The sequence below is a fragment of the Lathyrus oleraceus genome, chromosome 3 (genome assembly GCF_024323335.1).
Source record: "Lathyrus oleraceus cultivar Zhongwan6 chromosome 3, CAAS_Psat_ZW6_1.0, whole genome shotgun sequence".
Lineage (NCBI taxonomy): Eukaryota > Viridiplantae > Streptophyta > Magnoliopsida > Fabales > Fabaceae > Lathyrus > Lathyrus oleraceus.
In genome coordinates this window covers 269,708,982-269,723,707 of record NC_066581.1, presented here as the reverse complement: position 1 = coordinate 269,723,707, position 14,726 = coordinate 269,708,982, and the positions used below count along the sequence as shown (strand labels likewise).

General features: G+C 34.2%; 2 protein-coding genes across 2 annotated transcripts in view; both read left to right on the top strand.

Moving 5' to 3' along the window:
- Positions 1-202: 202 nt before the first annotated feature.
- On the top strand, positions 203-1,557 carry LOC127130781 (uncharacterized). Its single transcript, XM_051059746.1, has 6 exons — positions 203-379; positions 463-675; positions 763-834; positions 914-925; positions 1,008-1,109; positions 1,213-1,557. The coding sequence occupies exons 1-6, from the start codon at positions 203-205 to the stop codon at positions 1,555-1,557; spliced, it is 921 nt and encodes a 306-aa protein (XP_050915703.1).
- Positions 1,558-7,245: 5,688 nt separating this feature from the next.
- LOC127126898 (F-box protein At4g22280) overlaps positions 7,246-14,726 on the top strand; it is a 39,898-nt gene continuing 32,417 nt past the window's right edge. Inside the window, exon 1 of the mRNA XM_051055911.1 lies at positions 7,246-7,558. Coding sequence (XP_050911868.1) covers positions 7,268-7,558 — 291 coding nt within the window. The 5' untranslated portion in view covers positions 7,246-7,267. The remainder of the gene's footprint in view (positions 7,559-14,726) is intronic.

The window sequence follows — 14,726 nt, the reverse complement described above, 5'->3', positions numbered from 1 at the left end:
TCCTTTTTGTAGCCATCATTCTCTGAATAAGAATATTTCCATTCATCGTATATTCTACCTTTGCACCAACAGTGTGTTGTATTTTTTATTATATATTTTTTAGTTTTAGTCACATAACCTTTTATATCTTACAGATAAAGAGTATGGTACAATTCAAAAATTTCATTTGATTTCTAAGGATGTCAATGGCATGCCAAATAATATGCCTATTATTGTGGAGTTTGATGAATTTCATTCACCTATTGGAGAGACTGCCAGTTTGCTTGCTGGAGTATGTGGACTAGTAGCAACAAATAGTCTCTTTTTTCCTCAAGGTTTTGATAAGTGGTCAGACATGCTTGGGGATTATTTTGATGAACAATGGAAAACTCTTTTTGAGGTAAGTTAATTTTAATTTTACATATTTATTGAGAGTTTGCATATGTAACATTGTATGTTACTAACATTCTTTTTATTTGGTAGCCTCGATTTTGTTTCAAGGTACATGAAGATTTAGCTAAAAGGTATATTGAGGCTTCAATTGGAAAAAAGTGGAAGGAATATAGGATTAATCTTTGGAAAGATAATTATAACCCACTTTTGAGCAAAAGTGAAATCATCACAAATAAACCTGTTGACGTTCCTCTAGATCATTTGGCCTTATTTGTGGAGTATTGCTCAAAACCAGAAATGGTGGTACATAATTCATTTGTCATTGTATATTGAATATTTTATTATATATAATATTTTTGTTATTGAAAGTAATATTATTTTCACTTTTAGGATCTTTGTAAGAGAAACCAACAAATAAGGAAGAAACAACTATTTTCTCATATGTGTGGTGTTAAGTCTTTGGTAAGGAGAAGACACGAGCTAGTATTTTTAACAATATCTTTATCTAAATAATTGTATATTTTAAGTGTTATTCTTTTAGACTATTGAGCTAGTATGTTTAATAATATATTTATCTGAATAATTTTTTTAAACAATAGTTTGATTCATAATGACATTACATTTTAATTTTTTAGACTGTTGAGACTGGTAGGACTATTGGTCGGGGTCTAATGTGGAATATAACCCACAAAAAGAAGGATGGAAGCTATGTGAATGAAAAAGCTAATGAGATATGGGTAAATTAATACCTATATTTTCAAATAAGTTTTAAGTTTTTGTTCATTGTTTTATGATATATGTAAATGAGTGATAGTCATTGATTATTTGTATTTTATGTAGGAAAAAATTGACAGTCATTTAAATCAAAACCTTGAGGCTTCTTATGAAATTTCTTCAAATGACATTGTTATAAAGGTATTAGGAAAAGAGCATCCAGGTCGTGTTCGAGCAATGGGCATGGGAGTGGTTCCTACTACTGCTTTTAAACATATCACTACAAGACTTAATGGTATGGATTTTGGTTCTTTAAGTGGTAGTACTTCAAGTCATAGTTCTTCATTGGTAGAACAAAGACCTGCATCTGTGACCACTCTATGGGAAGCAGTTGTTGACTACATTAGTAAGAAAGAAGGTGGTACACTCCTTGTAGAGTTAGCTTCTGTACTTGCAAATCAAAGACAATAGGTATATCAATTAGTTAATTAGTTTTGTTGAATATTTAGTTTTAGATTTCAAGTTCAAGATCAATGCAGTTAATTTTGTAGCTTTTTCCTCTTTATGTGTTGTTATTTCTATGATTTTGTATAGTTTTACTTTAGTTAATTAGAAGTTCTTTAGCTATTATAGGGATATGTAATAGGTATATAGACTTAAGATTGTTGGTTTGGCAATGCTTATAGCACAATATCCACTCAAGATTACATGGTAGAGGAACACAATTTAAAACTCATAAACACATAACAATAGAATACCAAATGTTTACGGTCTTTCTAATGTATCTTTGTTTTTCTATATTAAAGGTGTTAAGAATAGCCATGGAATAAAATGATCAAGCTAGAGCAAAAAATCAAATATAATAAAGAAAAGTAAACTTATGAAATTCATATTGGAGATTATAGTTTGTTGATACATGTGCTTTAAATAAGAATTATGATGATGATCCAGATACAAGTGATAAAATACCAAGAATAAATTATGGAGAACCAAACTCAAAATAATCACCATCCCTCTATTTAAGCAAGTACCAAAACAACAGTGTTGTGGTTAATTCTTTGAAAAAGTATGTTTTTAGTCTCGCTAAATTTTTTAGGCTAACAATAATCATTATCCCTCTAATGGAATTTTCCAACAATATGTGTGGAAAATGCATCCTTTATTATTGTTTCAGATGATTTGACAACACTATCGAATGAAATTGTCACCCTTTAGATTTTATGTTTCCAAGCATTTGCCACATTTGAGGTTTAAGGTGTCCTAGAATTTTCAACTGCTCCTTTCTAAAGTGTCGGAAGTTTTGAAATTCTATTGAGGATATCCATAAAATATGAAAGTATATAATAATTTCCTTTAATAAAAATATGTTTTGTATGCTTACATTCTCTAAGATATCTATATTATGAGTATCTTTAACACGGAAACAAAGTAATTTCAAACAGTTATATAAGATGTCTAGTGTATTATATATTCCTTAAATATCACCGAAGCTTAAAGAAATATATGATGTGTTGGAATAATTATATTCAATTGATAAAATTTTGTTTGGAGTAATTATAGACTTATTATGTTACAATTATATTTTGTTTGGAGTAATAGTGTTGCATAAAATATCCTTGAAGTCTGAATGTATATCAAAACTAGTGTGACATGAATGGATGAAATGCGAATCATATGCTTGTGTACTACTAGTTTGAAGTTCTGATATAAAAAATGACACCACATGTAGTCTTTGCTTAGGGTCTTGATTTTTTTATTTAATCTTGTTTAAAATAAAAATGCCATTTGAAGTTTTTGTGACTTCCACACCGAGAAAATATCTCATGCATCCCATATCAGTCATCTCAAATTCCTTTTTCATTGAGCTCTTGAATTCTTTAAACATTTTGTCACTATTTCCTGTAAAGATGAGGTCATATACATACAAATTTACAATAAGAATGTCTCCTCCTCCTTCCTTATTTGTAAACAAAGTGTGATCGCTCGTGCTTCGTTCAAAGCCTTCCTTGACAAAGTATGATTCTATCTTGCTGAACCATGCTCGAGGGGCCTGTTTAAGCCCATAGAGAGCTTTCTTTAGTTTATACACTTTATCTTCTTCACCTGTCACCTCATATCCCTTCGGTTGTTCCACGTATACTTCCTCTGTTATCTCTCCATGTAGGAGTGCACTCTTAACATCGAGTTGATAAACTATCCATCCTCGACTAGCGGCAACGGACAAAGTTAGTCGAATTGTATCCCATCTTGCCACGGGCGTAAATACCTCAGTATAATTGATTCCAACTTGTTGAACATATCCTTTCGCAACAAGACGTGTTTTGCATTTGTCTAGTTCTCCCTTTTCATTCATTTTGGTCTTAAATACCCACTTAACACCAATCTTGTTTGCTCATGTTGGCAGATCTGTTAATTCCCATGTTCCATTCTTCTCAATTGCTGCAATCTCATTTGCTATTGCATCCCTCCATACCTGACTTTTGGCTGCTTCCTCAAAGGTGGCAGGATCGTTTGAAACAAACATAGCAAGCTGCTGCATCTCCTGGGTAAGCTGCTCCACTTCTTCGTTTTCCTCGTCGGACAATCCAGCTCCAGATTCATAGTCTGTCATCCATACCGACTTCCTTCTTACTCTCTTTTCAGGGAGATTGACTCCTTCATCTTCTGAATCTTTATTCTCCTGATTCTCTTCATTTTCTTCGCACATAGGATCAAGAGAGTTAGTTTCTCCTGACTTCTTCCAATCCCATTTTTCCATTTCATCAAAAACTACATCTCGGCTAATAATGATCTTCTTTGTTTCTAGATCATACATTCGAAAAGCTTTAGACTCCTCACTAATTCCCATATAGACGCACTTGATGCTCTTCTCATCCAGCTTCTTCCTTGTGACATCAGGAATATGAACATATCCTATGCAACCAAACACCTTGAGGTGTACCACTGATGGTTTCTTTTCTTTCCAAGCTTCTTCGGTTGTCATGTTTGGCAAGGCTGATGTTGGACATTTATTCAAAACATGAGTGGCCAGGTTTGCTTCTTCCGGCAATACTCCTTTGGAACATCTCGCGTTGCAAGCATACATCGCACCATATTCATCAAGGTTCGGTTTCTCCTTTCCGCAACTCCGTTCTGCTGTGGTGAGTAGGCAGCAGTGAGCTGTCTTGCGATTCCATTGGTGCTACAACAGTCATTGAATTCTGATGAAGTAAACTCTCCACCTCTGTCGGTGCGTAAACAAGTTATGCTGTATCATGTTGCCTTCTCAACTGATGACTTGAACCTTTTGAATGTATCAAAAGCTTCTGACTTGGCATGTAGAAAGTATGACCACATTTTTCGGCTATAATCATCTATAAAAGTAATTATATACCTTTTATGACTGTGAGATTCAGGAGTAATTGCACCACATATGTCTGAGTGAATTAGTTGTAGAGGTCTGGATGCTCTCCAAGTGCTTAATTTGGGAAAAGAATCACGTTGCTGCTTTCCTTTCATACATATGGTGCACACCTTGGATTGATTCTTCAGTATCAGCAGGCCTTGAACCATCTTTCTGTAGGCAAGAGTCCGCAGTCCTTTCATGTTAAGATGTCCAAACCTTTGATGCCACAAGTTTGTGACATTTTCAGAGGTTACATTGAAGCATGCTTCATTTGATATATCATTTGAGACAACGTGAACGGATGCCAGAAGCACAAACATACGATTTGCGGATATCACATTTCATATGATCAGACCTCTAACATCATGATATATGCTACAACATCCATTCTTAATTAATATGGATATATTTCGTTCTTGAAGCTGACCAATGCTAAGGAGATTTGATTTAAGATCAGGAATGTAAAATACCTCTGTGACGACCATAACCCGTCCATCTATTTTCATTCGAATTTTTCCTTTTCCCATGACAGCCAATTTGGAGTCATTTCCCAGTTGAACACTGTGTCTGAATGATTTATCAATTTCAGTGAACCATTTCATGTCTCCACTCATGTGATTACTACACCCGGAGTCCAGAAACCATACTTCATCTCGTGTGGCTCCTTGCATTTCCACATATGACATAAGAAGCATCCCTTCTCCATCATCCAGCTTTGCATTTTCTGCATAATTGACATAGGTGGGACATTCGTATTGGAAATGTCCCAGCTTGTGACATCGATAACACTCAACTGTGGATTTATTGAATGCTCTGCCTCTGCCTCTACCTCTGTGTCCTCCACGCCCTCTGCCTCGGTCACTGAATCGTTCCTCAACTCGAAAATTTTAGTTGTCTCCTGTAACCTTCAATGCTTGTTCAGTCACATCCTTCTGTTTAATCTTGTATTCACGAACAAGCAATGAACTGTGCAGTTCATCTACTGTCATTTTATTGATATCCTTGGATTCTTCAATTGAGCATACAATATAATTGTATTTGTCAGACAGTGTATGCAAAATCTTCTCAACAATATGTCTATCCTCCATGGTCTCTCATGCTCCTCTCATGTCATTTGCAGTTAACATGACTCTAGAAATATAATCATTCACACACTCACCATTTTGCATTTCTAGAATTTCGAAATCCCGCCGTAGCCTTTGAAGTTGAGCTCGTTGAACTCGAGCATTCCCCTGATATTTTTGCTTCATTGAATCCTACAGTGCTTTGGAGGTGGATTTGTTGGTGATTGTTTTCAAAATATTCTTGTCAATAGATTGAAACAGATAATTCTTTGCCTTCAAGTCCTTTAGCTTTTTCTCCTTCAAGGTTCGACATTCCGCTCCTGTGAGTGACTCCAGCGTTTTAGGCTCTTCATAGCCTTGCTCCACCAAACTCTAGTACTCCTTTGATCTCAGCAAGTTTTCCATTAGCATGGACCAGTGATCATAGTCTCCATCGAACTTCGGAATACTGAGAAGGTTATTGCCGTCAGATATGGCTTGTTGTTTCCTCTCTTTTTGTGTTTCACTCAACTTCTCTCTTCCCTTTTTTTTCTTTTACTATCGATCAGACCCTTGTGTGAGCTCTGATGCCATTGTTAAAACCAGATTGTAGCTATCAAGCTTGATTTATTGAACGTAACTAAATGACATATAAATAACCAATACAGAAATAGAAAGGGAGTAAAATAAGGACCCTGATTTACATGACTAGATCATGGCTATTTCTAAGGAGGAATAAATCAAACACAGAATCCTATTCCTAAAGAATAAGTTTATTCAGAAACAAACAATTAACTCTAAACTTGAATAAGTCAAAACTAACTAATGATACTATTCCATCAAATACTCTTATCAAGATACTCCTTTTTTTTTTCATCAACTCGAATCCGAAAGAATATTTTCAATTTCAGCTTCTTTTTTGTATTTTGCCTTAATTACCTATCATAAAATTATTTATTTTTCTCTCTTATTTTTTTCTCTCCTTCCAAACAACTAAACCAATCTTCTCTCTTTCTATTTTATTTTTAATTTTTTAATTTTCTTTCCTTTCATTTTATCTTACTATCCAAACACAGTATTAGGGGTTCACATGAAAATCTTGGGTGATGCTGATTTTCCATATATGTATTCTCTTCGAATACCGCCCAGAACCCTAATTTCAAAATTTCATTCCATAGCAAACAAAGTTAAAAGGCAGCGGAGAGAAGGCTCCCTCTCCACCAAGCGCCATCGTGAATAGCCGCACTCTCCACCAAGCGCCATCGTGAGTATATCATATAATCGGGTGGCTGGGTATATCGGGGTATATCGGACTCTTGTTAGACAGTTTGTTTTAAATTTCATTTGGGTGATCACTGTGTCTATAAATACCATATAAATACCTCTCCTCATTGTAATAAATCTCTAGCCATGCCGAATGAAAGCACTTCTTCAGTCTCTATCGTCGTACCGGATACGGATCGTGTCTGTGCTTCATAGGTTTACACCTAATTGTGCATGCTGCATGGCCACTCACTGTAAAATGTTTTTCTTCTGTCTATATATTGTCTATGCTTTTTCATAAAATATCAATGTTTTTCCCTGGAATCAGAAAGAATAGTATCAATTTCATCTTTTTTTTGTTTTTTTGTTTTTTGTATTTTGCCTTAATTACATCTCATAAAATTGTTTTTTTCTCTCTCTTATTTTTCTTTCTATACCCATAATCATGATAGATGATAACATTTTTTTTTAGGAACTTACTACAAAAAAAATGGATTCTGGTGGTTTTGTTACTGCACGTGACAGACAAGATGAGAGTGAGTGTTCAAAGAGGCAAAAATGCAGCCAAGGTGAAGAAGATAGGATAAGCAACCTACCTGACTTTATCATTGGCCATATTCTTACTTTTCTTAGGTTTAAAGATGCAATTCGTACTAGTGTTTTATCACAGAGGTGGATATACATGTGGACATATATCACAAAACTATGTTTAAATGATGGAAACATCTATCTGAGAAACAAAACTACTTTTATCAACTTTGTATGCAGGATGCTGCTTCACCTCAATGCTTCAAACATCAATAAATTTCATCTTCTTCTTGGAGAGAAATATGACCCCTACATTATCGGCCAGTTGATATCTCTTGTTTCAAATAAAAAAATTAAAGTGATTTCTCTCCGTTCCATCAATGAATGCAGCATTTCATGCTATCCCATTTTCAAGTGCCAGTCCCCGGAGAAATTGGAGTTGGCTATGGGTCATTCTATTATCCAATTTCCGTCATTTGTTTGTCTTTCATCCCTCACTGCCCTGTATTTGGTTGCAATCCGAAATCCAATGAAAATTACTTGTTACTCCTCCAATCAATCCAAAGAGTTAACACTTAAATTCCCAGTTCTTAGAGACTATATATCATCTGATTGCATTTGGTTAGATGTAAAGCGTGTTACTATCGATGCGCCTCTTCTTGAAAATGTTATAATATTCCGTCAATGGGATTATTCGTCCAATGTGTCACATGCTGAAATTGAGATTCGTGCTTCCTATGTTACAAATTATTTTTATAGGAGCTATGTATCATCTGAGACCATTTTGCTAGATGCTGCACACGTTGCCGAGGCTTCCATTTCTCTAAGTGATGATTCAAAGGTGAACATGAGTGGGCAAGAATTGAAGATTTTTGTTCGTAAACTATTCAATATTAATAATTTGAAAGGTTTAATACTTCAGGTATGATTTTTTGATAATAAGAAATTGTTGAGCTGTTGTGGTCAAAACACTTCCCATATTATATAATCTTTAACTAACACAAACACATTTTTCTTTTTGTTTTCCAGAATCTTGCACCAATGGAACATTATTTGCCTGATATTTCTGCTTTTGGAATGCTGAGTAATCTGTGTATCAGTTACTTTGTTACCATTGAAAACTTGCTATGCTTACTGTTAAAATCACCGTGTTTGGAGACTCTAGTTTTAGAGGTTCGTGATTTATATAATCTTTAAATTTTACAAAATCAAACTAAGATAATATCTTTTGGTGTAACAACAAAAAGAAGTGAAAATAAAATATCTATTTGTTTTAATTATTTCTAGTTGAAATATATAAAATGTAAAACTTGTGTTAATTTTTTGTTATTGAAAATAAATACAAATTTGTTTTAATTATTTCTAGTTAAAATATATGAAAAGTAAAAATTGTGTTAATGTTTTTGTTATTAAAGTTAAAATTAAAACATAATAGGTATTTGAGTTTCTTTTTCATTCTCTTGATTGTACCTTGTCATGTAATATTAACATGTTATGTTTTTTATTTGTTCTCATCAGTATCCAATATATTCTGCCAAAAAACCGCCGAAGTTTGCGATTGTACCTGAATGTTTTCTATCTACTCTTAAAGTGGTAAGATTTGCAAAGTTTACGGGTGGTCAGCAGGAGTTTAGTTTTGCTAAATTTGTTATGGAAAAAAGCCAAGTTTTGGAGAGTATTAGTTTCTCATGTTATAAGCTGCGTGGGGCAAAAATGAAAAAAGTTAAGAAGAAAATATTCTTAGTTAAGAGAAGTTGTAACATAGAATTTTCAGATCATTTAGACACATGAGTTATATTTAAGAGTATGAGGAATACGCCGTGTATTTTATATCTTGTTATTTTAGAGTATGAGGAATACACTTTTGATATTTATAATTGAATGTTGCTCTTGGATGAATGTATTTTCAAGACAATTATTATTTATATTATTATTGCATATTATTTATTACATGTTGTTGACTTCAAAAGTTTGAATTGCTCCGTTGATTTTTCAACAAATGATTGTTTGCTCCAATCTGCTGATTTTCTATTCCTAGTATTGAGTCTCTCCCAATTTCCGTAACGCAAATGATTATTTTCTTGTTTATATCTGAGTTTATTTATAATGATTTTATTTATTTATTTTTGGAATATATTTTTCTTTAGCTCGAATAATGCTACAAATGATTGCTGTCAAAACATCCACTTGGACATTGCATACATTTCGATCAGATTGACACTTATGCTATTTCACTGTCTGCTCTCCACGGTTTGCTACAAATAGCCTTTAAGCAACACCAAAACCTGCAAGAATGACACAACCAACAAACAAATATATGATACACTTTAGAAGCAAACCAGACCCCAGTTGGGCACAACCACGTTGCCGAACCCCACCAGCAGACCCTTGGATTCACACTCCATCGAGCTGCATTAAATTTCATGTTATTACATTTTGTGGACATCTACCTCCTAGAAAATTCTTTAATTTCCTCAAACATATTTTCAAGGTTTAGCTTCTTGTTACTAAATAATTTGTGATTCCTGCCTTTTCAAATACTCCAAACACATGCGAACCAGACTACACAAACTTTCGTCAACACTGCATTTCCGCCACCCAACAGCCCTTCAAATTGAGAAAAATGCGTTAGACCTTCATTGTGAAATGCTCTGGATATCCATAGTCAACTACATATCCTTTGCCAAACACCGGAAAAAGATACGGACACTCGAAGAATAGATGAGAAATAGATTCTGAGGAAGAGCAGGCTAATGTGGCGCTAATGACTTACACATTAGATCCTTCTCAGACGATTCAATCATAATTTGAGTCAAATTCTGAAGAGGTATTTGCTGAACTCTCTCGCTCTGAACTTGAATCTAGTTTATCAGAAGTTGTCGATAAGTATCGAAGCTTCTGGACAAATACAAAGATCTGAAAAAGATTCATATATTTGAGTCAGAAACATACTGTAAGCTTAAGAAATATTTTTCAAGTTTAAGTGAAGAAAATTTTATTTTGAAAAACAGCAACAATGTTCCTCAAAGAAAGAGTCTCAAACTTGAGAAGAAGAATCTTTCAAAAGCCTCTATAGATTCTGGGGATATCATGAAAAAATATGATAAGTCCTTTCAGAAAGAAAAATAAAAAAGAATAAATGATAAGAATAAAAAATAATAAAAGAAAGAAAAGTTTCAAAAATTTAAGAAGGAAACAAAAAAGAATACCCAAAAATGATTTTGTGGCGACGGTTGATGAGATGAAGTTATGAGGTATTTGAATGAAGAAATTTGGTGTGTATTGTTGAAATGAAGAATATTATGTGTTAGTGGAAATGGTGAAACAAGATGAGAGTTTCTTAGAAATATGAACAGAAAAAATGGATTATATGAATGAGGTTTTTGGGCTACTGAACATCACTAAGAGCCAAAGGATCATTTCCTCTCCCAATTTTTTTTCCACTTTTTCTTATCCAAAATGTAAGCTGAGAGATGACCAACGGTAATGTAGGCGCCGCTAGTGAGCTAGAATTGGTTCAGTCCCTTCTCTCAAGGGCAATGCTAATATTTATATTAGGGTTACTAATTTAATAAATGTCAAGAATACCCTTAATGTTTATTTTAGAGAAAGAATTTAAATAAATTAGTTAAAACTAAAATAAAATTCAACACTTAAATACAAATAAAATAAAATTAAAATAAACACACTATTAATTATATTTAATTATTTCAAATATTTTTGACAAAAAAACAAAAATAAAAGGACTCAAAATAAATAAAAATCTTGCGCAAAAGTGTTCAATAAATTAAATGGATTGCACCGAAATGATCAGTGCGAAATAAACCTCTCGAAAATATACAGCGTTTGAACCAATTTTGAAATAAAATTTGACCGGTTAAAAGGCTCAGACTGAACAAAATGCGACCGAAAAAAGTAGTCGAAAAATTAAAACGAGCACGCTAGGTTAAACTACGCGAATTGTAGATTAATAAAATCAGGGTTGGCCCTGTGCATGTGCAGCATGTGCTGCATCACATGGCCCCAAATATTAAAGGGCCCAAATTTTTGAAATTTTTATTTTTTTTCATAAATATTAATAAAAATAAATAAAATATTATTAAAAAAACTAAATAATCGAAAGAAATGTTATGATAAAAATTCAATACATACAAAAATCAAGATTAATCAAAACTCAATAATTATAATTAAATTTATTTTTAATTTATATATAAATATATTTTTGATATATATTTTTAAATTATTATAATTATATTTTTTTAAAAAATTGGGTCCATTTTTGTAATTAGAACGGGGCCTCCAATATAATTGGGCCGCCCTTGAATAAAATTGACGTCAGCAAGATCGATCTTGAAAATTTATGTCCGTTAATTTTATGTACATTTGAGGATTAGTTCAACTGGTTTGTCTGTAAATCCGAAAATTTATTCTAATTGACATTCCATAGGGATTATGGCAAGTAACTACATCCTGCAGATCTTCAATTTTGAAGACACTCTTAAGTAAGTCGGTCAATTCTAATTCATCATCTACAGCCGATGCCGAGAGCATAGTGGATATCAAAAGTGGGTAGAAGGATTAGTGATCATTGTATTCAATGTAGCTCTTTTCCATGAAAATTACCATTTTCAACTTTTGTAAAGATCTATGGAGTCTTGTCATTTACAGACTACCATCCTATTAAATAAAGTTGAGCTTTTATCCAATTATTTCTACTTTATTTATTCAGCTAAATAGAATATAATTTTATTGTGATCATTTTTGAAATTAAATTTTAAATCAAAACCATATTTTCTTAAATATATAAAAGCAGTGATCTTAAAAACAATTGACCTCATTAAAGGAATATCAACAGCGGTTCGAGAAGCAGTAAGCCCTAAATGTGAAGCTTTGTTGGTTCAACCCAAGCAGTGGGCGTGACTCCTATTTCATCCCCCACACCTTTTCAGCAACCGAGTTTATTGGCCTCCCTTGAATTGTAGGCATGTTATTTCGACAGTTTGCTTGACTTCGGCAGAATTTTGCTTCTCTGCAAGTCGTCGGTGTTAGCCCTAATTTTGAGCAGCTATTGTGATTATCTCCCCTGCAGGGTTGTCTCCCATTTGATATGGTGTTGACCTAAAATTCCCCGCGGAGTTGATAGCAGTTTCCTCAGCGGATCCTCTCCTTTCTTCCCCAGTTAGGGTCGAACCTTCGAGATGGTTGATCTTTTCTCCAGCAGTTGTTTCCCTTCTAAGGATTGGCTAGGAATTGTATCGATGATTCAATCAGTGATATTTATATCCTTTGTGATTGTTTTGTCAGCATAATCATCATATATACATATACATATACGTATACACTCATATAACTTTCATTATTGCATTATTACATTTTGTGATTCATTGTTATTTTGATCCTTTGCTATGGTGGTATACTTTTTCCCCCATACAGATTTGATGTGTCTGTCCTCTTTTAATTGTAGAGTGTCAGCCCACTAAGTAGAAAGACTTTAACCTTTCTCTTTCCCCAATGAGTTAATCCCTCGTGGAAGATCATTATTTCAGTTTCCTCCCCAAAATAGATTATCTGGATGGAACCACTCCCCTTGAGTTATATCCTCATTGGGTTGAGTCTTTGATTGACCGTTTCTTTATAGATCTTACCTAGATAGATGCTTTTGGTCCCTTGAGAGTCTATTACCCAGTAACCGGTAATATTCTTCTCAGTTTGCAAGTTTTTTTCTTTCTGTTTTTGCCTAATACCCGGAAAGAGCAACTTTTTCTCCCCAGCGGATTCGTTTTCACGTCTCCTAGGAAGTATATCCTTGATATGTTCATCTTAACCGATGACGGATATTTTCTTCCCTTGGTTGAGTTTATCCTTGATATGTTAATCCTAACATATGACAGATATTCTCTTTGCGGTATTCTACCCAGTAAAAAGGTAGTTGTAATCCCTATTTCTTCCCCAGAGAGTTAATCCTTGATATGTTCATCCTAACCGATGACGAGTTTCCTTCTCCTTGCGGTCTTCTGCCTAGTAACCGATAGTTGTAAATCCTACTTTTTCCCCTTTGTAGAGTTCATCCTTGATATGTTCAGCCTAACCGGTGACGGGTATCCTCTTTGTGGTATTCTATCAAGTATTCGATAGATGCAATTCCTATTTCTCCCCTCTGAGTCTATCCTTGATATGTTCATCCTAATCGATGACAAATATTCTCTTGTTGGTATTCTATCCAGTATACGATAGATGTAATTCCTACTTTGTTTGACGGTTTATCCTTGATATATTCATCCTAACCGGTGACGGATATGCGTCCTAATTTCCCTAGGCAAGTCTATCCTTGATATGTTCATCTTAACCGATGACAAATTTTCTTTCCTTTGAGTATATCCTTGATATGTTCACTTTAACCAGTGACGAATATTCTCTCTTTGGTCTTCTGCCCAGTAACCGGTAGTTGTAAATCCTATTTTGGCTTTTTCCCAACATTTTATTCTTACCCAGTAATCGATAATGAATACACCTCCTGGTTTCCCTCAGTGAGTCATCCTTGATATGTTTACCCTAACCGGTAACAAATGTCCTCCCTATCAGATTTTGTTATCCCCTGACCCAGTAATCGGTAATGGATAATAGATTTCTGCTCCTCCTGTGTTGAAGATTTTTTCATTTGTTCCTCAGTTGAGTGTGAGTGTGCATTTCCTCAGTGAAATCGATGTTTCCTGCTTGGCTCGAGTATCTCAGCTTTGTTCTGATCTACTCATTTCCCTTGCAGGTGTTCCTTTTATTCCCCGGCTGAATCTTTCCATTGATTTATTTTCATGGAATCCCTTGAGTCCCCCAGTTGTTTTGAAGTCATAGCCTGACCTATGCACAACCCTTTATCCCCTAGAGTCTCTGTCTTCCCAGTGAGTTTTTCATAGGTCAAACAAGGTTAAAGGATCTTGGAGAAAAAATTTCATAATTTTTGGAAACTTAAAAGTATTTTTAAACAATACTTTTTGTTAAACAAATGCAGTCTGAATTTGAAATGAGCCTTGTTGGAGAGCTAACCTATTTTTTTGGGCTACAAGTCAAGCAGATGGAAGATTCTATCTTTCTATCTCAAAGAAAATATGCCAAAAACATTGTTAAGAAGTTTGGCATGGAGAATGCAAGTCATAAAAGGACACCTGCTCCTACTCATCTGAAAGTTTCTAAAGATGAAAATGGTGTTAGTGTAGATCAAAGTCTCTACAGAAGCATGATAGGGAGTTTGCTATATCTCACAGCAAGCAGACCTGACATTGCTTTTGCTGTAGGTGTTTGTGCTAGATATCAAGCTGAACCAAAAGTCAGTCACATAAACCAAGTGAAAAGGATATTTAAATATGTCAATGGCACCAGTGACTATGGGATGTTGTACACTCATGGATCTGGATCTGTGCTGACTG